The sequence below is a fragment of the Chlorocebus sabaeus genome, chromosome 21, assembly GCF_047675955.1.
Source record: "Chlorocebus sabaeus isolate Y175 chromosome 21, mChlSab1.0.hap1, whole genome shotgun sequence".
Taxonomy (NCBI): domain Eukaryota; kingdom Metazoa; phylum Chordata; class Mammalia; order Primates; family Cercopithecidae; genus Chlorocebus; species Chlorocebus sabaeus.
This window is the reverse complement of record NC_132924.1, coordinates 90,560,945-90,585,948: the sequence shown is the minus strand read 5'-3', so window position 1 is coordinate 90,585,948 and position 25,004 is coordinate 90,560,945. Positions and strand designations below refer to the sequence as shown.

The following is a 25,004-nucleotide window of genomic DNA, read 5'->3' as shown; positions in this document are numbered from 1 at the left end:
ACTCCATGAAACCACACCAGAACTGATCACTTGCTCTTCATTAGCTTTTCACACCTTTTCTTTTGTGTCCTCTGTATTTCATGAGTATACTAACTAACATGGACTTTTCCTTCTTAGCAGCAATAACAAATAGGCATAGAATACATAGTAGGCATACACACCTCTACACAAAAGTATCCATTAACACTGAAGGAATATATCTCTAGGGAAGGAAATGAAAACATGGAGTTACTAGAAAGTCTATTTATTGGATAGATCTTTTAATGAAACACCAGTTTTTAAGGTACTGTCCTGTAACCACTTTTCCCATAATACAACCAAATTGCGAAAGGAGAAATTTCATATAAACAACATCTGCACTTTGGAGAGAAGGGGTGCCCACCTGTGGGTTCAGGTCCTTAGGAAAGACAGATTACATTCTGCCTTTGGCGACTGTGAAATGTGATTCTGTTACGATATCTAACAGTCTGAACTTTAGAAGCAGTTTATTAGATAGTCATTAAGAGAGTAATTCAGCCTTCCCAGAAAAAGGAACGTTTCCCTGGGGACCGAGTTCCAATGCGAGCTCTGCCCTCCTGCCTTCCTCTACATGCGGTCTTGATGAGGCAGCTGGGGGGGACCCCTCTCCTTCTGTCAGCTGCCCACAAAGCTAAGCCTGTTCTTTCAGCCCTGGCTGACCATAGAAAGTGAAGCTTGAACAGAGAGCTTCAGAAATGTTAAGCCTGAGGAAGAAGAGGAAGTTCTTTAGCTTAATAGTGATTACTGGATTTATTTTAAACGTGATAAATGACTCCTTTATTATTTCAGCGAGATGCCGTATCCTATTTTTCTATTAAAGATAAACCGTATGTAGTTAACGTATACTTGCAGATTGCTGAGAGTAGATCTTAAATGCTCTCACCATAAAAAATAAGTATGTGAAGAAATGGACATGTTAATCAGCTTAATTGAATAATTTCACAATGTATACATACATCAGGACATCATAATATACACCATATATATATATAATTTTTGTCAATTATGCCTTAATAAAAAATATAAATAGACTCCAGCCCTGGCTTTGTCACTATCACCTGTAGGACCTTGGGCAAGTTATTTTTTCTTCCTGCCTTAGGCTCCTGATATGTAAAATGGGGTAAAAATGCCTAACTCAAGCTCATGGTGAGAATTAAAGGAGGAAAATGCTTATCACAGTAACATGTTTGCACAACTATAGTGTGTGTTATTATCCCTCATTCAGCCATCCCAAGTAAAGTTACATAAAATTCAACTCGTTTTCAGTTTTGATTTAAAGCTTTATATTTTTAATTTTGGGCTTTTAAAAACAAAATGTTCTAAACCAAGCCCCTGGGTTCTACCTCCCTGTCTCTCTAGTTCAAAGGTCAGGCGCCCTCACCCTGTGATCCTGTGTGCAAGATTGTCGACTGGGCTCTGTCCGTCTGGCGTCAGCTTAACTCCTGCCTGGCTCGCTTGGGCACACCTGAAGCACTTCTTGGACCAAAATATTTCCTGTCTTGTCCTGTAGTTCCTGGACATGCCCAAGTGACAGTGAAGTAAGTGCCATTTTTTGTTAGTTTTCTGCTTATAATGGAGACATGGCCAATTCAGATGTCTGAGGGTGAGGATGCTGACCAGGCTGCCTTGCGCCACCTCCTGTCACTGATACAGAGTGCCAGTGCTCTCTGCTCTTCCAGAGGATGGCCACAGCTTGTCTACTGGGTGCTTCCCCTAGGGCAGCTGCATTTTTGCCGAGAGCTAGGTTTTTCCTCTATTAGAAAACTCTCATCCAAGTTATGCTTGGCTTGCTATGCAGAGTCTCCTAAGTGAGGTCTCACATAAAAAGTTTCATCAAGTATTGTATGCACACCCTCCAAAAAACCTGCATTCTGTTAATGAATTGAAAAGCTGCTCCCTTTATTGAGACCTATGTTCAGTATTTACTGTGTTTTCCTTTGAAGCAGCTTATGAGAAGACATATATACAATAAGGTTAATGAGACAGAAAATCAGGAGAAAATTGAAAGGAGAAAAATTTATTACCATCCAGTTTAGTAATGCTTCTGTGACCAGCAAGCAGATTTGATTCTGTAGTTTCTGGTGTCATAGGCAGAAGCCTGTCTTGGAAAGCAGGAGATTGAAATAATATGTTCTCAGCTGGGTGTGGTGGTTCATGCCTGTAATCCCATTGCTTTGGGAAGTTGAGAGGGGAGGATCACTTGAAAAAAAATTAGCCAGGCATAGTGGCATGCACCTCCAGTCTTAGCTACTTGAGTTGGGAGGCTGAGGCAGGAGGATCAATTGAGCCCAGGAGGTCAAGACTGCAGTGAGCTTTGATTAAGCCTCCGAACTCCAGCCTGGGTGACAGAGCAAGACCCTGTCTCTAAAAAGTATATGTATATTTTCTCTGTTGTAAGACAAACCACCATTTTTATAACAGCTAATGGTGGGAAAGTAGTACTGTATTAAATGTACGTTTAGAATTTTGCTACAAAATAAATACACTTATTGATATAATTACCACTTTCTTCATTATTATGTCAATGAAATTAGTCTTTTTTACATCCAGAGTCTCAAGATTCTTAGGAACCAATTTTGACCTCTCCTATATGGAGTATAGTCTTTATCAAGAACTGTGGAGGTTCCAGGAGTTTTACCCTATTTGCAAGCTACCATATTAGCCTGCCATGGTTCAGGATGCTGAGTGAGGGCACAGGACTTCACCATCCACAACACAGCAGGCAGCCTGAGCTTCACTTTCACATAGGTTCCCGTTACCCCTGAAGTCCCACGGGGTGATACATAGTAGCCCATGTGGATTCTGGATTTGCCTCACAGCTGTGGAACTCCCCCCTTCCCATCCCTCCAAGGCTTCTAAAGAGGGATGCTGCAACTCTTTCGACCCTTGGCCCTGGAAGATGTTATTTTTATTATCCTGGTCAGGAAACAATTCTGCCCTCTGCTCCTGAAGGAGACCTTTATCTCTGTCTTCCAAGACTGAAAAGATAGTTCAGAACAAAAACTAACACCAGATGTGCAGAAATGCCACAGATAATTGTCTACCAATGGCTAAGGAGTTGATTTTTTTTTTCCAAACCACAGCTTATCATATTTATGCTGTAGCACTTTTAGGAATAACTGCATAATTTTGATTCATGCTGTAAAATACCAGAATTTTGTCTGTGTTCCCTATTGTACTTTTATTTTTCCCCGATTGCATAGCACTAGACATTAAGAGAGAAACTTGATGGATCGTAGTTTTTGACAATTCTTGAAAGATTCATGCAATATCTAATAGCTTTGAAAACATTCCTGACCCGGGAGATGTGGTGTTGTCTCTATAGCCTTTAATCATATAAGTGTTTTTTTAATACTGCAACAAAGCATAATCTAGTTTTAATTTTTGAGTGCTGCAAATTTGGGCTGAAGTCCCACTATTTATGGCTATTAATGCAAACAGTCCACCTGAGGCGATAGCTGGTTGACCCCCATCCTCCCGATAGAACTGAACCCACCCACACGCAGCAGTGAGCCCTTGCCTTGGGACAGGCAGATTGAATTTACCAGTGATTATACAATCAATGTCAGGCTGGGCACAGTGGCTCACGCCTGCAATCCCAGCACTTTGGAAGGCCAAGGCAGGAAGATCATTTGAGGTCAGGAGTTTAAGACCAGTCTAGCCAACATGGTGAAACCCCATATCTACTAAAAGTACAAAACTTAGCCAGGTGTGGTGGCACTTGTGGGTAATCCCAGCTACTTGGAAGGCAGAGGCATGAGAATTGCTTGAACCCAGGAGGCAGAGGTTGCAGTGAGCCGAGATTGTGCCCCAGCACTCCAGTCTGGGTGACAGAGTGAGACTCTCTCTCAAAAAAAAAAAAAAAAAAAATCCCAATTTCAGATATATTAAAATACAATATACATGTACTTTATTAAGGAGATATAAAAAGAAGTTGAAGCTATTTAGACATCGACTTTTAGGAAGTCTTTTTTCCAGATTTCTTCAGTCTTTAAATTTACCTTCCTTTCCATGTGTTTATTCATGCATTCATTCACTCAGCACTCAAGCATTGATTCTACATTGAGACAGACATGTAAACAATCAGTTTCATTTGAAATACATTGTATTTTTGAGAAAGATTCAAACTATTTTTGTATTGGGTAATTTCACTTATTTGAAAACTACCTGGGAAAGGTAGCATATCTATAGAAACACTTAACGTTTTTTCCCCATAGTCTTCAAACTGTCCTTTCATAGAATTGTGTATAATTATTGAGAAGCCTGCTCCTAAGGGATGAATCGGCCCCTCTCCTGCTAGGTGGATGTCTAAGCTGTGGAATGGCGTCATCGCGCCCAGAGTTCAAGAAGCAATATTGTCAAGAGCCTCTGTGAAAAGACAACCTGGCTTTGGACAGACAACTGCTAAAAGACACCCTAGCCAAGGACAGCAGGCTGTGGTCAAAGCTGCTCTCAGCATCTTGCTAAATAAAGCCGTACTGCATGGCTGTCCCCTCCCCAGAGCAGGTATGTGGGTTTCTGCAGAGAGGAGAGGAAATTCACACCCTTATAAAATACCTTTTAGAAGTTGTTTTTAGAGAGCTGTCTATCTTCTCTTTGTAATTAGAAAAGTAGACATTTGATAGCAGTGTTCCAAACTCTGATTTTTATTACTGGTTAATGTTTGAATTCTAGACCTCCAAGTAAAGTTTGTGCTGGTTCACAAAACCCCAGCTTGGATATTAAACCAAGTGCATGATTTTGAACAGTCCATCTTTGAGAAATAGAAATGGATTTTGCTTTAATCAGTGAAACTGCATTATCCCTGTGTGATTTGTGTTGTTTCAGAACTAGACCAGCATACAGCTGATTTCAAAGGAGGAAGTTTCCCTTTATCCATAGTTTCCAGTTATAACAGTTGTAACAAAAAGAAAGGAGAGAGTGGTGCCTGGAGAAAGGTGAACACCAGTCCTCGCAGGAAGTCTGGCCGCTTCTCTTTACCCACCTGGAATAAGCCAGACCTAAGCACCGAAGGTAAGGGGCCGGGGTAGGCATGCTGCCTGCAAGGAGGTGGACATTCCCAATCCAGTGTCTGAAAGCAAATATGCTTTCATTTTTATCACTATGCATTTGGCAAAACAAAGTTTAAGTATTTCAATGCACATTCTCATGGAATAAACAAACTATATAGTAGGTATATTTCCAAAAATATACAGGAGATCCCTACCAGAAGAATACCACTTTCAAACTAGAATTCCAAAATTAATGTTTAAGTTGTTAATGGTCATTTATTAATTTGTTTCTCTTGGTGTTCACAATTTGTATAATCATTGCATTATTGCATAATGAAATCATTGGCATATTTCTCTACTATTATATCACTCCTAAGTTAATCTTACATTAAAAAAACATGTGTAGAGACATATTGATACCCATTTAAGGCCTTTCCAGGTGAATCAGGTGTACACATTTGTTTCTCATATACGACATGTACCATGTGCCGGGTTCTAGTCTAGGCACTGGAAATAGAGCGGTAAAAAAACATATTCCTGGCCCGGCAGGGCGGCTCACACCTGTAATCCCAGAAATTTGAGAGGCCGAGGTGAGCGAGGTGAGTGAGGTCAGGAGGGCAAAACCCTGTCTCTACTAAAAATATAAAAATTAGCTGGACCTGGTTGCGCATGCCTGTAATCCCAGCTACTCAGGAGGCTGAGGCACGAGAATTGCTTGAACCTGTGAGACAGAGGTGGCAGTGAGCCGAGATCACGCCACTGCACTCCAGGCTGGGTGACAGAGCGAGACTGTCTCAAAAAAAAAAAAAAAAAAAAAAAAATTCCTGCCTTCATCGAGGCATTCTAGTAAATTGGACAGATTTCATATGATGGGACATCACGTGAAAAGTAAGTGTGTAAGCTTTCATTCTAACAAAGAAGATGTAACACGTGTATCTTCTGGTGTTAGACCTATTCCTTTTGGCATTGATAATAGGATAATCAGCCATTATATAAATTATAAATGTCCTTCCCAAAAGAAATCCAAATTGGAATAAAAGTGAAAGGAAATTTCCACCTCATGTGCACCATGGACTTCAGATTATGTCATTCATTTGCCTCCCCTCTCAAAGTATTTGTTTTGTGGAATTTTATGCCAACTTCATAGCAGTGGGGTTTCTAAATGAGGTGCTTAAAATCTTATATTTTTAAAAACATAAAAAAGTTGCTTTTAGTTATGAGTATATTTTCATTTTTAAGCTTGTATTTTGTTCATTTTAATAGCAATTTAATGTTTTTTAATCCTATCAATATATGCTAGGGCTCCCCAATTACCCTAAGTGCGTGATAGCAAATTGTGACCCCTTTTTTTAAGTGAATGAAAATTTACTGAATAAAATGAATTTTCTTATACTTTTAAAAAGATAAGCATTTTATATTGATAATAGATACCGTTTTGATCTTCAGAGCTTGTCATTACTTCCCAAAGTTGTCGGAGTGTTTGATTCAGGGAGTAAGAATCACTGGACTCCAGCCTGTTAATTTAGTATAGACCCCCAGGTGACTTTCTGTAGCAAAGATTATACCATTCATTTGCTCTTAGTCCTTTCGGTATGCAAGAAGGCTCTAAGACAATGATAATGATCTCCATTTACAGAGAACAAAACTCAGGTTCAGAAACCCTTGAACACCTGCTCCAAATCACCTCTCCTGGAAATATGTGGTTCTATAATTGTTTCTTGCAAGCCCAGTGCTATTTTCTGTAGACCATGCCACCCTAATCTTGTTAGACATGCAATGATCTCTGGGTACTCAGATAACTGGACACCCATTGAGGCTTTTCACTGTGTCATTTCTAAGTTTATTAGAATCTCTATAATGTTTAAGACCAACTTTTTGAGCTAAGTTAATAAGTGTTTGTATATGCTTTAGAGTAGACAATCAACAAAATGAATATGAATTTAAAGCAGTATCATGGAAGAGTATGGCTCAGAAAACTATATTATGCTAAATGTAAAAAAGATGAATAGATTTTAAATTATTTGCATTTTTAGTAATTTGTTTTAGAACTATTTGATATCAAATGTTATATTCTTTGAAGCATGAACTTCTTTGACAGAATAAAACTACGCTACAAGAGTTTACACAGAGTTCAAGGAAATTTCTAAAAGTTAATTTTACCAAGTATGTAATTCATGAGTCAGTAGTTGGGTTAGAAACCATGACTGACATGCCTCTCGTTATTTTTATAATGGTAGATTTTTCTAATAATTCCATTGTATATATGATTATTACAGTGGTTCCGGTGACTTTGGTTATTGTTTAAAAAAACAAAAAAAAAACCCAACACAGGAATCCCTTTGCATGCAGATCACTATGGAAGCTCACGGGCGGATCACGAGGTCAAGAGATCGAGACCATCCTGGTTAACACGGTGAAACCCCGTCTCTACTAAAAAATACAAAAAACTAGCCGGGCGAGGTGGCGGGCGCCTGTAGTCCCAGCTACTCGGGAGGCTGAGGCCGGAGAATGGCGTGAACCCGGGAGGCGGAGCTTGCAGTGAGCTGAGATCCGGCCACTGCACTCCAGCCTGGGCGACAGAGCTACACTCCGCCTCAAAAAAAAAAAAAAAAAAAAATTTGATAAAGAGACAGCCCATTTCTTTTCTGACCTAAAACAGAAAGGCCTGATGTCAGATCCCAGGCCTTTAAGGCAGAGCCCAAGGCTGTGTGCTATGTAGTGATTAGTAGAAGCCATTAGTCAGTGCTTTGGATGATAATGACAAAAGTATGAGTAAAGAAACTTGACAGTGATTTTCTTTGATCTTCTTTTAATGAGGATATATTTACTTTTCAAAAACATTCTTTAGAGAAAATTTGTGCTGGCAATATTAATATTTTTAGAATTCACTCAAAAGCAACTGTTTTAATGCATTCGTAATATTGAGTCTAAAATGGTTTATAAGAGTGTTTCTCAAACTTTAACCATAACCCATAGTGACAAATACGTTGTATACCATGACCTGTACACACAAACCTCTGCATTTGTATGTTTGTATAACTGATAATCAGTACAGGCTATTTTCTCTTCTTTTTTTTAACTATGTCATAATCTGCAGTTTAAAAAACATTGATACGATTTTCAGCATTTTTTAAATTCCATGACTTTTTATACCCTGTTCATATTTTCTTTTCTGTATAATGCAAAAGTTGTTAAAAGTTAAATTTCTACAAATGCATGGCTAATGCCACATATCAAAAATTATACTTGATTACATAGTAGTGTTAGAATGCACACAAAGGTAGAGAAAGGGTGATTACCATCATCCAAAAGGCAGGTATTAAATCTTCTTTTGGTCCTTCGAGAACAAGGGCCTGAGGAACTAGGGACTTGACTAGAGAGAAGGGCCATCCATAAAAGCGAAATTCAGCATTCTTGACTTGAGCTTCAGGTAGTGTTAGTAGTACCAAGTTCCACCAAAATGTACTCGAGGGAGTTGGCTATTCCTTGACTTTCCCACAATGCCTGTGCAGGAGGCTATGCCCAGAACCTCTGTCCTGGGGAAAATCTCAAATGGTAAATACTAATCCAAGAACAGTATGAAAGTGCTGCAAAGTCCACAGTCTGTTTCTTTTAAATACAGAGTTCAAGAGGCACAGGGACAATGATCTATTGAAAATGGTTCTCTTTTTTAACAGGTATAAAAAACAAGACTATATCACAGCTGAATTATAACAGGAATGTTTCTCTGTCAAAACAAAAGTAAGTTCCCCTTTCAAATTTAACTCACAGCAAACAAAGATAAATCAAGTAACTTCAATTACTATTTAAAATGTTCCATGTTCTTAATTATTTGTATGACTATTATGCTGTTAATGTGCTTTTAAAATAATGTATGTCATTCAAATGCTGATATTAAACTGAAATCTAATGAATGGTATCTTTGGATGACATCTAAACTGTTCCTTAAGATTAATATAATGCAATATAAAGACTATTTTGCTTGTAGTTTGTTGAATACGGTTAGAAATATAGGTTTCATTTGATCAAATTCTGTGTATGCATTTGTGAACTTTTAGACAGTCATTAGATGACCTTTTTTTTTTTTTTTTTTGGAGACAGAATCTTGCTCTCTTGCCCAGGCTAGATAGAGTGCAGTGGCATGATCTCGGTTCACAGCAACCTCTACCTCCAGGTTCAAGTGATTCTCCTTCCTCAGCCTCTTGTGTGGCTGAGATTAACAGGGGCCTGCCGCCGTGCCTGGCTAATTTTTGTATTTTTAGTAGAGACAGGGTTTCACCATCTTGGCCTGGTTACTGTCGAACTCCTGACCTTGTGATCCATCTGCCTAGATCTCCCAAAGTGCTGGGATTACAGGCGTGATTTTTAAGTGCTATATATTTACAGCGATAATTTCTTATGTTGTTCCTAAGAAATTGACTATTTCAGCTTGCAAATATTGAGGTATAAAGGATGATTTGTACAATTATAGAATAGAAATGTTTAGGCAGTTTGTGTGCCCTGTCACTTGGCAGGTAATATTTAGGATCATGTCCGCTGGTTTGCTGCATTAAAGAGGGGAGGGTGAAGAGAGAGGAGATGAAGGAAACTGCATGGCATGCTATTTTCTGGCAGGACCACAGCTAGATCCATGACATTCAACAGCCTGTATCATTTTTCCAACAACCTTAGGATGCACACATAAGGGTTATTTATAGAAAAGGGAACCCAGGAACTGAGGTGTTTAGAAAACCTGGTACATGATCATATTGCTAGCTAGCAATAGAGCCAAGTTTGAAATTCGTGTTTGGGTCCCATTTTATCACACTGTCCCCTATGCCAGTGTTTAGCATCCTATCTGGCCTGGGAGACAGAAGAAATGGCAATAGTAGGGAGCCTGAATATTGTACATCTAAGTGAAGTTCTTTGTGAAACAAAATTTTATCCTCTCAAGAATTTGAGTAGGAGTTATCAAAATCCTGTAGAAATTTCTTACCTTAGTATTCCAATCTCTCAGGATATGGGAGTGGGTTGTTGCATTAAATGACATTTATGAAATACTTTAAAGGATATTAAAAACATTTTCCCTACCCCACACCAAATCCCAAAAAAGGTACAGTGTCTAGATTTCCAAATTGGGAATTGTTCTCACTTTGAAAAACGTTTTTCTGAACTTTGCGTTAGGTCTTTAGAGAATGATCTGTCACTGACGTTGAATTTGGATCAGAGACTCTCTCTGGGTTCGGATGATGAAGCAGATCTTGTCAAGGAACTTCAGAGCATGTGCTCCAGCAAGTCTGAGTCTGATATCAGCAAGGTGAGCAGGACAAATGGGGGGCATTGAATGGCTCTACTCAATAGCTGGGAGACTTTTGGGGGACCACAATTCCCTAAAAGAAATTCCTTATTGAATAGCATGGTCAATGCTCCAAATCAAACCATCCCTCACCTAGCTTAGAAAGGCCATTTCTTCTGAAATATCATTTATACAATAAAGGAGCTCTACGTTGTGAAGCCTGCTTTTCCAAATTCCTCCAAGACCTGAAGTTAAAATTGTGTGTTAATTGCATTAGTACAAGTCACATCAGTTCATTTGGGCAGCTTTTTGTTTGTTTGTTTGTTTTTTGGGCGGAGGGGGAGATGGAGTTTTGCTCTTGTCGCCCAGGCTGGAGTGCAGTGGTGGGATCTTGGCTCACTGCAAGCTCCGCCTCCCGGGTTCAAGCAGTTCTCCCTGCCTCAGCATCCCGAGTAGCTGGGATTACAGGCACCCACCACAACTCCTGGCTAATTTTTGGATTTTTTAGTAGAGATGGGGTTTCGCCATGTTGGCCAGGCTGGTCTTGAACTCCTCACCTCAGGTGATCTGCCCGCCTCAGCCTCCCAAAGTACTAGGATTATGGGCATGAGCTTCTGCACCCAGCCTGGGCAGCTTTTTTATATAAGCCTAAATTTGAGTTTCCTCAGATGTTTTTCCTTTCTACATTCCTAACTTTGGCATATCAGTCATCTATCAGTAAGAAAATTATAACAAGCATCACAGCAGACTTATGTTATAGACCAAGCAACAACTTTCTTTGCAGATGGGAAAAAGAATTAGCTTGTATAATGCATATCATCATAATCTTTAAGCTGTGAAATTTGAGGCCAAATATGGAAACCAGTGACCTGAAATCTCAGTGACCTGAAATCTCAAAGAAAACAGGGGCAGCATCAAGTTCAACCTGTTTTGGCGCTCTGGTATCTGCAGCAGGTTTCACGGAGCTGCCTTGATGGATGCCTTTTGAGTGGCTGTAACTTTTTCAGCTTCTGCTGAAACACTCAACTGTGTTTTATTTGAATCGTCATAATATCCACAACAAAGTAGAATTCACTATCTTATTTAACTGTGTTGGAAACAAAATCGATATCCACTGGAAAAGGTAATGATTAAAATCTTGCAAATTTTATATCCTTTCTTTAAATGGATTCTTTTTCCTTAGAGGATGTTTCTCATACATTTGCTGTCAGTTTTACATGAAGACTTCAAGTCTTTCATGTGAACAGTTCAGGATTTGAGGGGCAGGGAGGAGGATAAGAGTAACACTTCTGCTGTGGTTTCTCCACCATTTAGCTGTGCCTTGAGTATGCACAGTGTGACTGTGGAGACATGACTGGGTAAATTCTGTATTTTCCAGATTGCTGATTCCAGGGATGATTTAAGGATGTTTGATAGTTCTGGAAACAACCCTATACTTTCAGCAACTATTAATAATCTGAGAATGCCAGTGTCACAAAAGGTAAGTGTCCCTTTCCCCCCAAAGTGAGCAAAGGATGATTGCTATGGAATTGACTTCACAAATCATCTTTCAGTGTGAATCAGAGAGTTGTTTTTTTAAACCAAAGCTAAGAACTGAGAAATAGGATAAAGGTAAAATTGTTCATCAGTTTATCAAGATTAGAAAGTGTTTATAGAGTATCTTGGGGAAAAAATGACATAGGAAAGCATTACTTTTTTCCCTTCTCTTTGATTCCAAAATTTTGGGTGTCTGTTGATAACTCCATTTTTTTTTCATTTGTACATGACAAAACTAGAAATAAGTAGTTCTGCCTCATCAGGTGACGCCTGAACCCCAACCAAAGTTTATATACACTATATTCCTTCAATCCGACAACCTAGAGGGCTACTAAGTGGCCAGTGGGTGGGTCATGTAGACAGAATGGGTAAGTTGATTCACATCCTGGGCAGAACACAGTAGGATGGTGCAAGATTTCATCATGCTACTTAGAATGGCCTGCAAATTTATGAATTGTGTATTTCCAGACCACAGGTAACTGAAATCACAGAAAACAAAATTGTGGATGAGGGGGGTACTGTGGTAACAAAACTGTCATCTTGGTTGTTCTTCAGATTTCCTGTATTTTAGAAAATTAGAGTTAATTATAACAAAGCAAAGCACTAAGTGATAACATAAAGGTCTTATACATTGCAAAAAAATTTCTATAACGTGCATTACATTTCGGTGATACTTTAAAAACAAATCTGAATGGCAACTAGAAGAACCAGGATTCCAGTAGACTTCCTTAACCTTTTGAAATAGATTCCATGACTACAACACTGCACCATTATCAGTTGGTTAATAAATGGCAAGAGCTGGCACAGCATGGTATTCCTGGGTGAGCAGAAACAATAGGAAACGTCTCACTCATTAGTTATGTTGTGAGGATGCAGACTTCACAGAAGCACTTTGTAATATATGGTTTGTTCACCAAACCATGTTGATTGATTGCCATTCACATCCTGTTCTCATCTACTCCCAAGGTGGCTTACAAAGACCTGTGTGTGGGTGGGAGGGTGGGGCGCAGAGAGCAGGATTATAAAGTAAGCATGGTGAGACTATTAAGTTATTAAGCCTTATCTGATCACCTAGCAGCACTGGGCCCCACAGCCCTGCTCCCTTACTGCTTCATTAGGTTTTGGTCCTGGCTATTCCATGTGGAACTGTGTGAGCTGCATGCATTGGGGGAGCAGGTATGGGAGTGGGAATTTGCACGGCTGGGGCTCTAATACAAAATATTAAACATGATGTCCTATGAAGAAAAGCATGGCTTTCACGCCCACGCTAGCATAATGTCTGCCTTTTTTTGTTCAATTGGGAACAATTTAGAAGCCCAGCAAAATTTGGAGGATGACCTAAGGAGGTGACCTGGAGTCAGCACTGAGCATTCTGGTTGGAAAACACTTTGTCCAGGGCCAATTCCTTTGCCATCTTTAAAGCCTCAACTCCTTCCCCCCTGTATTTATGGCTTGCCCTGAGCTGTGCTTGACTGGAGGCCGGTCTCTAGGACCCAAGAATTTAGGATTCCTTGTGGAACATGGTCAGTGGAAGGATCTTAGCAAGAGAACAGTGAGCCACCTTCCCCATAAGCCCAGATAACTTTCTTGTGTAAAAATATTGTTGGCTGGTAGAGAATGACTGCTGTTTAAATGTCTAATGGAGAAACATGGTCATACCACTACTTCTCTGTCACGTGACCGTATTGAATTGCTACAATAAGGTACTGTCCACAAATAAAGTAGTACTGAAAGTCAAAGTTCTGGACAGCTTTGTTTAAAAGATCTTTTTTAAAACGAGTCCTTTTACACTATATGGGCTCTTATACCCCCCCCAAAAAAACACCTATGTTATTGTTTAAATGTGCAATTTGATGTGGGGATCAGGACCACTGCCTCCTAGTCTTCTCTCCCTTTGCCCACTGAAGACACCCCTGAGAACTAGAAGATGTTTTTCTCAGAAACTGCCAGCAGAGGGCAAAGTGGTACTTACTGTTGGCAGCCTTCTGAAACCTTGGCTGGCTCATGCCTTTTCTCCTACTGAGCTGGTATTTCTGGGTTAGATGCCCAGTTTCTTCTGTTATCAGGAAGTATCTCCATTTAGAGGTAAGAGCTCCCTGGGTTAGTTGAAATCGTTTTCTCCTTCATGGCCAGAAGGCTGGCAATGCCTCCATTGGAGAGGGGCCCTGCAACCATCATTATCTGTTGGAAAACAAAAATGAGTAACTTATCTTTATTATTTGCCACAATATAACTCCTCACTACTCTAACAGTAAGGGAGCGTAATTGGGTTTACTAATTTAGCCGGCCTTCTAAATTAAAAACAAATATGCATATTTAAATCAACAGGAAGAACAAATGCTAATAAATGTTTTCCTTTTATGTAAATCCAAACTAATCCTCCAAAAGGACAAGTTCACATCTTTGGTTACATGAAATCCACTTGAGGTTTGTTTTTTTCCCCGCCATCCTCTGGTCTGAGGGGAAGCCTGGACAGTGGATTTTTTAAAGCTCCTTGGTGATTCTTACATGCAGCCAGGGTTGAGACCCACTACTCTAAAACATAGCCCTGATCAGTCATCTTCATTTTACACCCATTTCTTTTTTACCAAATATATCTTTAGAGGGATTGATTTGCCTTCATGTATCTTGTTTTTCACACGTTCCTTTTTTACATGTAATTTACTGCTCCCCTCTGTACTCCTCCCCACAGAACCCTCTCTCTTCACCTGTCACAGTCCTGTGCCTCTTTAAAGACTCACCCCCCAGTGCCACCTTCCCTACATGTTTTTCTTTTCCTCCTGCCCCCAACTTTCCCACCTAGAGGAATTATAGCATCTTCTTAGCTTCTAGTAGATGCTGTGTGTTGAATGAATTTCACTGAATGGATTGCTCTGATTTACCAATTCTTTAAGGCTAAATAAAACTTACTTTAGGTCAGTGCCTTTCTATATGAATTAGTTTCTCTTTGAGTTTAACATGCACAACAACATGGATAGTCAACGTTATACATTTAAACACTCATAACTCTCCTGTTCCTAAACTCCGCTGCCTCCCTAGGCTTGACTTCTAGGGTGTCAGGAGTACTTTTCAGTCAGGACGCTGCGCATCAGCCACTTGCTCTATTCTTGCGCTCCTGGCCTTGAATTGCTATGGCTCACACTAAGCCCTCATGATTCTCCATGTTCTCATCCTACCTCCTTCCATCCTAGCCTCACACTTCCAGGGACTGGCCAAACCACACTGTGGTACTTCATTTCATGTGGACATTTCCTGCCTCAGACCATGAAGGTACACTCCCCTCACCATCATGTTGCAGGTACAGAAACAGACTAGAACACAGTGTATGTCTCCTTTCCTTCTTCTGAGCCATGGCATTAACTCTGTGGATCGGACAATAATGGCAAAATTAAACAACTCCCCTCACCACCGGATTCTGTATAGCAACTAGCTGTTATCCTTATTATAATGCCATTATTTCATGTTTTCCGAATATTATGTATGTGTTGAATTTGCTGGTGTGTTAGACCAAATTACAAGTTGTAATTGGCCCATGACTAAGTCCCATTTTGCAGACTTAACAGTAATTTCTTGTTAGGAGAAATGAGATTGGATCATGGTACCTGCACTGTTTTTACAATTGTGGCTCTATCACCATCCAACTCATGACAAGCAATATAACTTCTCATTTTCTTTCTGGTAACTTCACAGCATAAGCATCCCTACAAAACAAAAGCAGAACATACGAAGCAGGTTCACCCTTCACATACCATCAACTACACATGGAGGTGACAAGGATGGACTAGGATGTGTCCCCTCACCAGATGTGGCTCAGCTTTTTTCCAGCCTTCCTTGGACGTAGTTAAAACCGAGCCTATCTGGTTTTTGTTAAGTCAGGAAGCTCTTGCCTTTCTAAGCTAGCTTCTTGCAGTCTAGACTTCTCTTTCCTTTCCCTGCAAAGGCAGGTGATCTGGACCCCAGAATTGTCCCCTCTTTATTCTCCATTACACATTTGATGTTTCAGTGTGTGTATATTTTCCCAAACCTCTAGCCAAGTGTATATTAGAGTTACATTGCTGTTCCATTTATGATTAGCTGAGTCTAGAAATCGGACACCAAGAGATTTCACTTCAGTGATTTAGGGGTGGTTTAATGGACATGTTGTGTTGGGCCTTAAAGAATTAGGACTTTAATAGGGAAATAAAGGAAAAATGGGATTTAAAGGGGATTGGAGCCAAACTTTATAAAAGAACTTTAGTGACATGGTTAAAAGTTTGGGACTTGTTCTGTGCAGTTAGTGAGGACTTTACCTTCCTATTTGCACCGCTACAGCCATAATTCTCTGCCCATTTTGTGGGTGACATTGGATTAGGTTGATGAGGAGAGAGAGAGGCAGCTGCTAAAGATAACTGAGGGTTTCCTGCTAAATTCACTGGGAGAGCAGTATTAACCAGTAATGAGCTGCCACGCGGAAAGGCTTTAGAAATGAGTAGTATTGAGGAAATGCAATAAATACAGTTTTAGAAAGAATTTCAAGTGTGACTAGACATATAGGTGAATTAGTGGGGTGGAAATGCAGGAGATAAATGAGGGCTAAAGAAAGAATTTTGGGAAGTATTTAATTAGAGATTGAAATACTCTGAAGAAAAAGATCACCAATGTGTGACTTATAGAGGGCTAAGAAAAATACTACCATTTAGGACAGCAGTCCCCAGCCATTTTGGCCCCAGGGACTGGTTTCTTGGAAGACAATTTTTCCACGGACCTGGGTAAAAGGTAAGATTTCCGGATGAAACCGTTCCACCTCAGATCATCAGGCATTAGATTCTCACAAGGAGTGGGCAACCTAGATCCCTCACTTGCACAATTCACAAGAGGGTGTGCACTCCTATGAGAATCCAATGCTGCTGATCTGGCAGGAGGCGGAGCTCAGGTGGTAATGCCGGCTCGCCCCCGCTCACCTCCTGCTGTGCTGCCCAGTTCTTAACAGGCCATGGACTGGTCCACAGCCTGTGGGTTGGGGACCCCTGATTTAATTGGTCAGTGGAGGAAAAGGATATTGAGGAGTTAAGCTAGGGGTTCTTAATTTTGGCAGCATATTAGAGAAGATTTTTTAAAATCCTATGTCCATGCCACACCCCAGAACTATTAAATATGAATCTCTGGTAATAGGGCCCAGTCAATGACTGTTAAAGCTCCCCCAGGTGATTCCAATGTCATGTAAGACGATACCCAGGAGAATGCAACTGCCAGGTGAACTCAGATTTTTCCTGTTAAATTTTAGTTTTGTTTTAAATCTTTTAATGGTTATATTGCTGTTGGCTGCATTATTACCTGTGAAGAGGGGAAGTTATCAAGGTCAACTCCTTCAGAGGCTTTCAGAGTAGCTCACTTAGTAGGAGTCATATCATGTTTGTTAGTTTGCAGAATTTGATGCAATATAGGGGAAAACACCTTGAGTGGAAGTTGGGAGACCTGAGGTCTTGTCCCAGCTTCACCACTCCATTCACTGTGGGCAAATCATCTTACCTATCCAGCTTTCAGATTCTTCATGGGCAAAAAGAGACATTGACCAGGTAATCACAGGAGTTCTGAAACACTAGAGAAAAGAGATACATGCAGCTTCCAAGTATGGAAGATCTTGAGCAACCTAATCATAGATGAATGTAGGCTCTGCTAGGGAAGGGATGTTTCTCTTATGTTTTCTGCTCTATGCCCCCAGATTATTTGATTATTGAGTAATATTTCACTTTTAAGACATGAAAGTAGAAGGCAGAAAAGTTAGGTAACTTACCTAAGGTGACAGTTTGTAGAGCTACCTACAAATTGGACTACTCCAGTTTGGTGATTTCCTCATGCCTGTAATTTTGTGAAGTTTCTGTTGGTAAGGAGAGCGACGCCTTAGCACTTGATTCACTGACTCCTGTATTTAGGAATTTTGTAACACCAGACAGGGACTAATGAAAATCATGCAGTAAGTCTATAGGAAATTAATTACTCAGCTTCTCCTCTCCATTTTCTTTTGATTTTTCATAAGAACCTATAGTTTTAGAAACTCCTGCACATTTGCTCAAAGAGGAGGCAGGGGTAGGGCTCATAACAGGAGAAGTTGGTGACAATGGCAAATGTGATAAACTTGTGTGGTTTCTCGTCTCTTACAGGAGGTCAGTCCTCTCAGCAGCCATCAAACTACTGAATGCAGCAACAGTAAATCAAAGACTGAGTTGGGTGTCTCAAGAGTTAAATCTTTTCTTCCTGTTCCTAGAAGTAAAGTCACCCTGTGTTCCCAGAACACCAAAAGAAGCAGCAGCAGCAGTAATACAAGGCAAATAGAAATCAACAACAACTCAAAAGAAGAGAATTGGAACTTACACAAAAATGAACACCTAGACAAACCTAACAAATAGGCCTGCCTACAATATTCTCACTATTAACTTCCTCTATTTCACACAGAAACCAAGGACAACAAGATATAAATACCTTTAAATGGATAAAATGTTTTCACTGTAATATAAGTTATGAGTGCGGGACCACTATTCAATTTTTTTTGTAAAGAATGTATTTATAACCAACATTTTGTTGCTTTTTTTTTTTTTTAATTCCGTAGGATTGAACTTCGATACCAAGAAGTTATGCCAACTTTTCAAGTAGTTTTATAATAGAAAAAATTGTAATAGTTTTAACCAAGATGTTCAGGGGTATTAAAACAGAACTGTGTACTGTATATCTGTATATATGTATATATGTATGTATATTTAAGGAAGTCCACAAATCATACTACATACATGCTACAAAATGTATAACTTTGGCTTAGATAACATGTACCATTTTAAATGGAGATCATAATTTTATGTTCACTTGATGGGGAATGACTAGAATGGGGCAATAACAAATCATTTCTAAACAGTTATTTTCCATTAAAAGCCATATTAAGTATTTTGCTTGTTAAATTCTAGTTTTATGTTTTAAATCTCTTAGTAGTTACATTGCCATTTGGTAGCATCATGTATATATTTATGCTTATGAGTTTGCATTATGACTCCTGTAAAATATGAAATTATAATGCAATAAAAGTGTTATCTTTCTTACAAAAGTTTTGTACCTAAGTGGATATAAATAACTGCATAAATGAATAAATTAATTCAGAATTAACTCCTTCAATATTATTTCTAGTAGCACAACTGATAATAAAATTGATATTTTCTACAAGTGTTACTACTAAAATTACAGACAAAATTACTTATACAACTCAGTTAAGATGCTTTGACACTGAATAAAATATTGATTTAGTGAAATCATTTTGCTGTACTTTTTATCTATAGCTGTTTGTAGTCTATGCAACAGATAATTTGTGTTCAATTTGGTAATGCTCATAAAACTTGCCTTCCATGTTAGTATTTCACTAGCTATTCACAACAAGATTCAACCCTATTAGAAACATCTTAAATACTTAAATGGAGCACCAGGAATTGGGTGCTCAGGGTTAAAACATCTTTTTCATAAATACCAAAGAAGTATGATTGTACCAGGAATCATTTACTTGTCCAAAGTCATTGAAAGCCTTTTTTTGGCCAGAATGGTTATTTACAATGAAGTATACATACCTGCATTTTATTGCTATTACAAAACTGCACATACCTTAAAAATAACAATGTAAAGATTATATCACTAATCTTGAGAACAAAACTGAATGCTCTCAAAATCATAGATCATATCTAGATTCAGGTGGTTCTAATGTGTTTTTCCTGCTCACATATACCTGCTTAAATTATATCTAATTTGATTTGTTAGTGATAAGGCATTGTGTTTTATGTTAGCAGCTTTTCTGAAGATAAAGATCCCATTAGTGTACTCAAGAACTAGAGGTGAGAAAACAAAACCAAATTTGGAATACATTATTAAGATGACTGTAGTAATTGATCCATGTGACTGTCAGTAACATTCAACAAATGCACTTTTTGTAATTGATGGCAGACTGCAAGATGTCTAAAGAGGACACTTAGAACAGGGCTTTCAAAATACAGGTAGAGACCTACCAATGGGTCATTATAGCAATTTAGTGAGTTACAACTAGCATTAAAAAATAGAAAATGTCTGTCATCATCTATTTTCTCACAGTCAATACAAGAACTGTTTGTGAGACTTTTGTTTCTATCATGTGGATGTAGGAATATATGTATATGTGACACAAAGTATAACTGTGGGTCACGGTCAAAAATCTTTGAAAGTCAATACCCTATAATGGCACCTAGTGGTGGCAGTTCTTTTTTTTTTTTTTTTTTTGAGACAGAGTCTCGCTCTCTCGCCCAGGCTGGAGTGCAGTGGCCGGATCTCAGCTCACTGCAAGCTCCGCCTCCCGGGTTTACGCCATTCTCCCGCCTCAGCCTCCCTAGTAGCTGGGACTACAGGCGCCCGCCACCTCGCCCGGCTAGTTTTTTGTATTTTTTTTTAATAGAGACGGGGTTTCACCGTGTTAGCCAGAATGGTCTCGATCTCCTGACCTCGTGATCCGCCCGTCTCGGCCTCCCAAAGTGCTGGGATTACAGGCTTGAGCCACCGCGCCCGGCCCGGCAGTTCTTTACTGCATTAGTTAAGTGGGGATTGCACTGAGGGGTCATATAGTCTTTGGTGGTAAACAGTCTTGGGGATGAATTAAGCACTGCTGTTTATTAGCTGTGTGGCATGAGACCAATTTTTTTTTTTTTTTTTTTTTTTTTTTTGCGATGGAGTCTCTGTCACCCAGACTAGAGTGCAGTGGTGCAATCTCGGCTCACTGCAACCTCCACCTCCCAGGTTCAAGCAATTCTCCAGCCTCAACCTCCAAGTAGCTGGGATTACAAGCACGCACCACCATGCCCAGTTAATTTTTAATTTTTGGTAGAGATGGGGTTTCACCATGTTGGTCAGGCTGGTCTCAGACTCCTGACCTCAAGTGATCCACCTGCTTTGGCCTCCCAAAGTGCTGGGATTACAAGCATGAGCCACCGTGCCTGGCCAATCTTTTTTTTAACTGCAGAGAAAACATAATTTAAAAAAATTAAAAACCCTACCAGTTGTCCATGAGTGTTAAGAGAGAGAATGCAGAAAAGCCTTCTTAGTTGCCTCACACATTCATAAAATAAGTAATCAATATCTCAGAACTTTTTATGGTATTCCATATGAAGCAAATTTTAAGGATCTGAAGTAAAAGCAATACAATAACAGTAGGAGACTTCAACATCCCACTTTCAACAATGGACAGATCATCCAGATAATCAATATAGAAACATTGGACCTAAACTACACTTCAGACCAAATGGACTTAGATATATACAGAACATTTCCTCCAACAGCAGAATATATTCTTCTCAAGCACACAGACAACATTCTCCAGGATAGGTCATTATTAAGCCACAAAACAAGACTTAACTTTAAGAAGATTGAAATCATATCAAGTATCTTTTCTGACCTATGGTATGAAATTAGAAATCAATAAGAAATTTTAGAAAATGCAAAAATGTATGAAAATTAACATGCTTAACTACCAATGGATCAGTGAATAAATTAAAAGGCAAATTAAAAATATCTTGAGACAAAAATGGAAACACCATACCAAACCTTATGGGGTGCAGCGAACCAGTTTTATGAGGGAAGTGTACAGTAATATACATCAAAAAAGGACAAAGATCCAAAGTAACCTAAATGTCACACCTCAAGACATTAGAAGAGCAATCCCATTACTGCATATATACCCACAGGGTTATAAATCATTCTACTATAAAGACACATGCACAAGTATGTTTATTGTGGCACTGTTCACAATAGCAAAGGCTTGGAACCACCCCCAATGCCCATCAATAATAAACTGGATAAAGAAAATGTGGCACATATACACCATGGAATACTCTGCAGCCATAAAAAAGGATGAGTTCATGTCCTTTGCAGGGACATGGATAAAGCTGGAAACCATCATTCTCAGCAAACAAACACAGGAATCAAACACTGCATGTTCTCTCTCATAAGTGGGAGTTGAACCATGAGAACACATGGACACAGGGATGGGAACATCATACACCGGGGCCTGTCGGTGGGGTGTGGGGCTAGGGTAGGGAGAGCATTAGGAGAAATACCTAATGTAGATGACAGGTTGATGAGTGCAGCAAACCACCATGGCATGTGTGTACCTATATAACAAACCTTCACATTCTGCACATGTATCTCAGAAAGTAAAGTATAACAATAATTTTTTAAAAAGAAAAAGAAAAACAAGGACAAACTAAGCCCAGAGTTAGAAGAAAGGAAATAAAGATCAGAGCAGAACATTTTTAAAAAGTTGCAGCATTCCAAAATCTTTTCAAATTGTAATAATTCACAAATGCTGGCAACTATATTATGAACATTGGATTTTAAACCATGAGTGTATAATTTAATTCATAGAAATATCTAACTGAAAATTAATAACTATAACACTTTAGCAATTTTCAATTTCATTCTATTTTAAGAGTTTCTCCAAAGTAGACTAATACATTTTGTAGTTATTTATGTAAAAGAGAAAACAAGTAGACTTTATAAAAGCTAGTTATTAGAAGTAGCCAATTTTGATAGACAAGGTCAATTTTTCACAAATACAATATTTTTTTGTGAGCAGTTAATCCTTAGTGAATATTAAATTCAGTTGAATAGGCCCAGGCTTATTTAGGCATCTGTGCTTAACAACTAAGACCCATTACAGGAAAGTCACTCTCTGAAGTAATGTGATGCTTTCTAAATTCTATCCCATCCCTTTGCAAAATCATTTTATTCAGATAACATTCTACAGGTGTCAAAGGAGGAAATGAGTGAATAGATATCCTCTATTAGCCTGGTTTTGACCATGAATAAATATGTTTAGCTGTGTATCAAGATGCCCATTGAGTGTTAATTTGCAAGAGAAGACTGGGAAACACACTGAGAAGGAATGTGCAGTTACATGCCATATCTAGTCTGTCTTTCATAGTGAAGCACTCATATCAGGAGTTGCCGGCTCAGGTTCTGGCCATGGAGTTAACTACAGTGACACTTAACATCTCTGGCTTTAATGTCATCATGGTAAAAATTCAGAGGGTTTTTCTGCCTCCTAGAAAGAAAAACACAACGGAAAAATTTTAAATCCTGCCAGTTTTTCCAATATATCCTGATACCTTATAGTAAGGGCATCAGCTGTGTATATCACAAAAGTCATTTCAGTTGTAAATTTATGCAAATCAAGAATATATTTCTCCTAAGATAATTCAAATGTTCACATCTGCTCAGAGTGGCTTCAAACCTTACTTATTTATTAAATTAATATTGTGCTAGGGACTAGGAATAAAGCATTAAGACATGCCAGGCACCTTCCATCTTAATAGGGCTGAGACAGTAAAGAAAGAAACAAAAGCAAGACAATTTCTCATTGTGTATGTTCTATAAAGGAAATCAGTAGAGTGATGTATTAATAATACAAAGCACTTGGTAAAGATCATGGAAGGAGGATTACTTTAGAGCAGAATGGTTCAAGAAAGGGTCTTCAGGGATCAGGGTACATAGCGGCCAGGGTAAACAGCATTGGCAACCCTTCTTATGGAAAAATAGACAAGTGAGATTAAATTACATTAAACTAAAGAGCATCACACAGCAAAGGAAACAATCAACAGAGTGAAGAAGCAACTTACAGAATGGAAGAACATTCTTGCAAACCACATAGTTGATAAGGATTAATATCCAAAATATATAAAAATTCAACTCAACAGCAAGAAAACAACCCAATGAAATGGGCAAAAGACCTGAATAGATATTTCTCAAGAGAAGCCAACAGGGATATGAAAAAATGCTCAAAATGTGAATCATCAGGGCAATGCAAATTAAAACCACAAGGAGATGTCACCTTACACTTGTAAGAATAACCATTATCAAAAAAGATGAAAGGTAACAAGTGTTGGAGAGGGTGTAGAGTTACTCCTTGTACACTGTTGGTAGGTATGTAAATTAGTACAGCCATTATAAAAAAACAGTATAAAGTTTCCTTTAAAAATTAAAAATAGGCTGGGCATGCTGGTTCACACCCATAATCCCAGCACTGTGGGAGGTTGAGGCAGGTGGATCACGAGGTCAAGAGATCGAGACTATCCTGGCCAACATGGTGAGATCTGTCTCTACTAAAAATACAAAAATTAGCTGGGAGTGATGGCATGCACCTGTAATCCCAGCAACTCAGGAGGCTGAGGCAGGAGAATCACTTGAACCCGGGAGGCAGAGGTTGCAGTGAGCCAAGATTGCACCACTGTACTCCAGCCTGGTGGCAGAGCAAGACTCCATCTCAAAAAAAGAAAAAAAACACAGAAAGAAAAAAAAAGAAAAACAGAACATATGATCCAGCAATCATACTACTGGTGGGGCTATTTCCAAAGGAAATAATATCAGCACGTCAGAGAGATATCTGTACTCTCATGTTTACTGTAGCACTATTTACAATGTCCAATATATGGAATCATCCTAAGTGTCCATCAACAGATGAGTGGATAAAGAAATATGGCATATATACAAAATGGAATGCTATTCAGTCTTAAGGAAATCCTGTCATTTGCAGCAACATGGATGAACCTGGAAGACATTATGATAAGCAAAATAAGCCAGGCACAGAAAGACAAATACCACATGATCTCACTTACGTGGTGGAGTCTTTAAAAAGTGTGAACTCACAAAAGTAGAGAGTAGAATGGAGAGGAGATTGGGAAGGTATTTCTCAAAGGGTACAAAATTTCAATTAGAGGCTAGGCATGGCGGCTCACACCTGTAATCTTAGCAGTTTTTCAGTTAGAGGCTGAGGCAGGTGAATCTCCTGAGCTCAGGAGTTTGAGGTAGCCTGAGCAACACGGCAAAACCATCTCTACAAAAAATACAAAAAAAAAGTAGCCAGGTGTGGTGGTGTGCACCCGTAGTCCTAGCTACTTGGGAGGCTGAGTTGAGAGGATAGCTTGAGTCCAGGAGGTGGAGGTTGCTGTGAGCCAAGATCATGCCACTGCACTCTAGCCTTGGCAACAAAGCCAGAACCTGTCTCAAAAAAAAAAAAAAAAAAAAAAAAATCAGAAGGGAGAAATAAGTTCAAGAGATCCATTGCACATCATGGTGACTACAGTTAATAATAATATATCGGCCATGCACTGTGGCTCATTCCTGTAATCCCAGCACTTTGGAAGGCTGAGTGGGGC

The 25,004-nt window shown here is 39.1% G+C and overlaps 1 protein-coding gene across 6 annotated transcripts in view; it reads left to right on the top strand.

Moving 5' to 3' along the window:
* Window positions 1-19,094, top strand: part of CTTNBP2 (cortactin binding protein 2) — a 163,211-nt gene extending 144,117 nt beyond the window's left edge. For 2 of the 6 annotated variants that reach the window (XM_007982696.3, XM_073009300.1), the window contains exons 17-23: window positions 1,378-1,556; window positions 4,319-4,524; window positions 4,846-5,031; window positions 8,687-8,750; window positions 10,173-10,305; window positions 11,663-11,764; window positions 17,961-19,094. In XM_007982696.3, the coding sequence (XP_007980887.1) occupies window positions 1,378-1,556; window positions 4,319-4,524; window positions 4,846-5,031; window positions 8,687-8,750; window positions 10,173-10,305; window positions 11,663-11,764; window positions 17,961-18,206 (1,116 nt within the window). In that variant the 3' untranslated portion in view covers window positions 18,207-19,094. Of the gene's footprint in view, window positions 1-1,377; window positions 1,557-4,318; window positions 4,525-4,845; window positions 5,035-7,358; window positions 7,533-8,686; window positions 8,751-10,172; window positions 10,306-11,662; window positions 11,765-17,960 lie in introns of those variants that run through there. The other 4 variants (XM_038004441.2, XM_038004442.2, XM_073009301.1 and 1 more) reach the window with 3 other exon arrangements.
* Window positions 19,095-25,004: the final 5,910 nt, after the last annotated feature.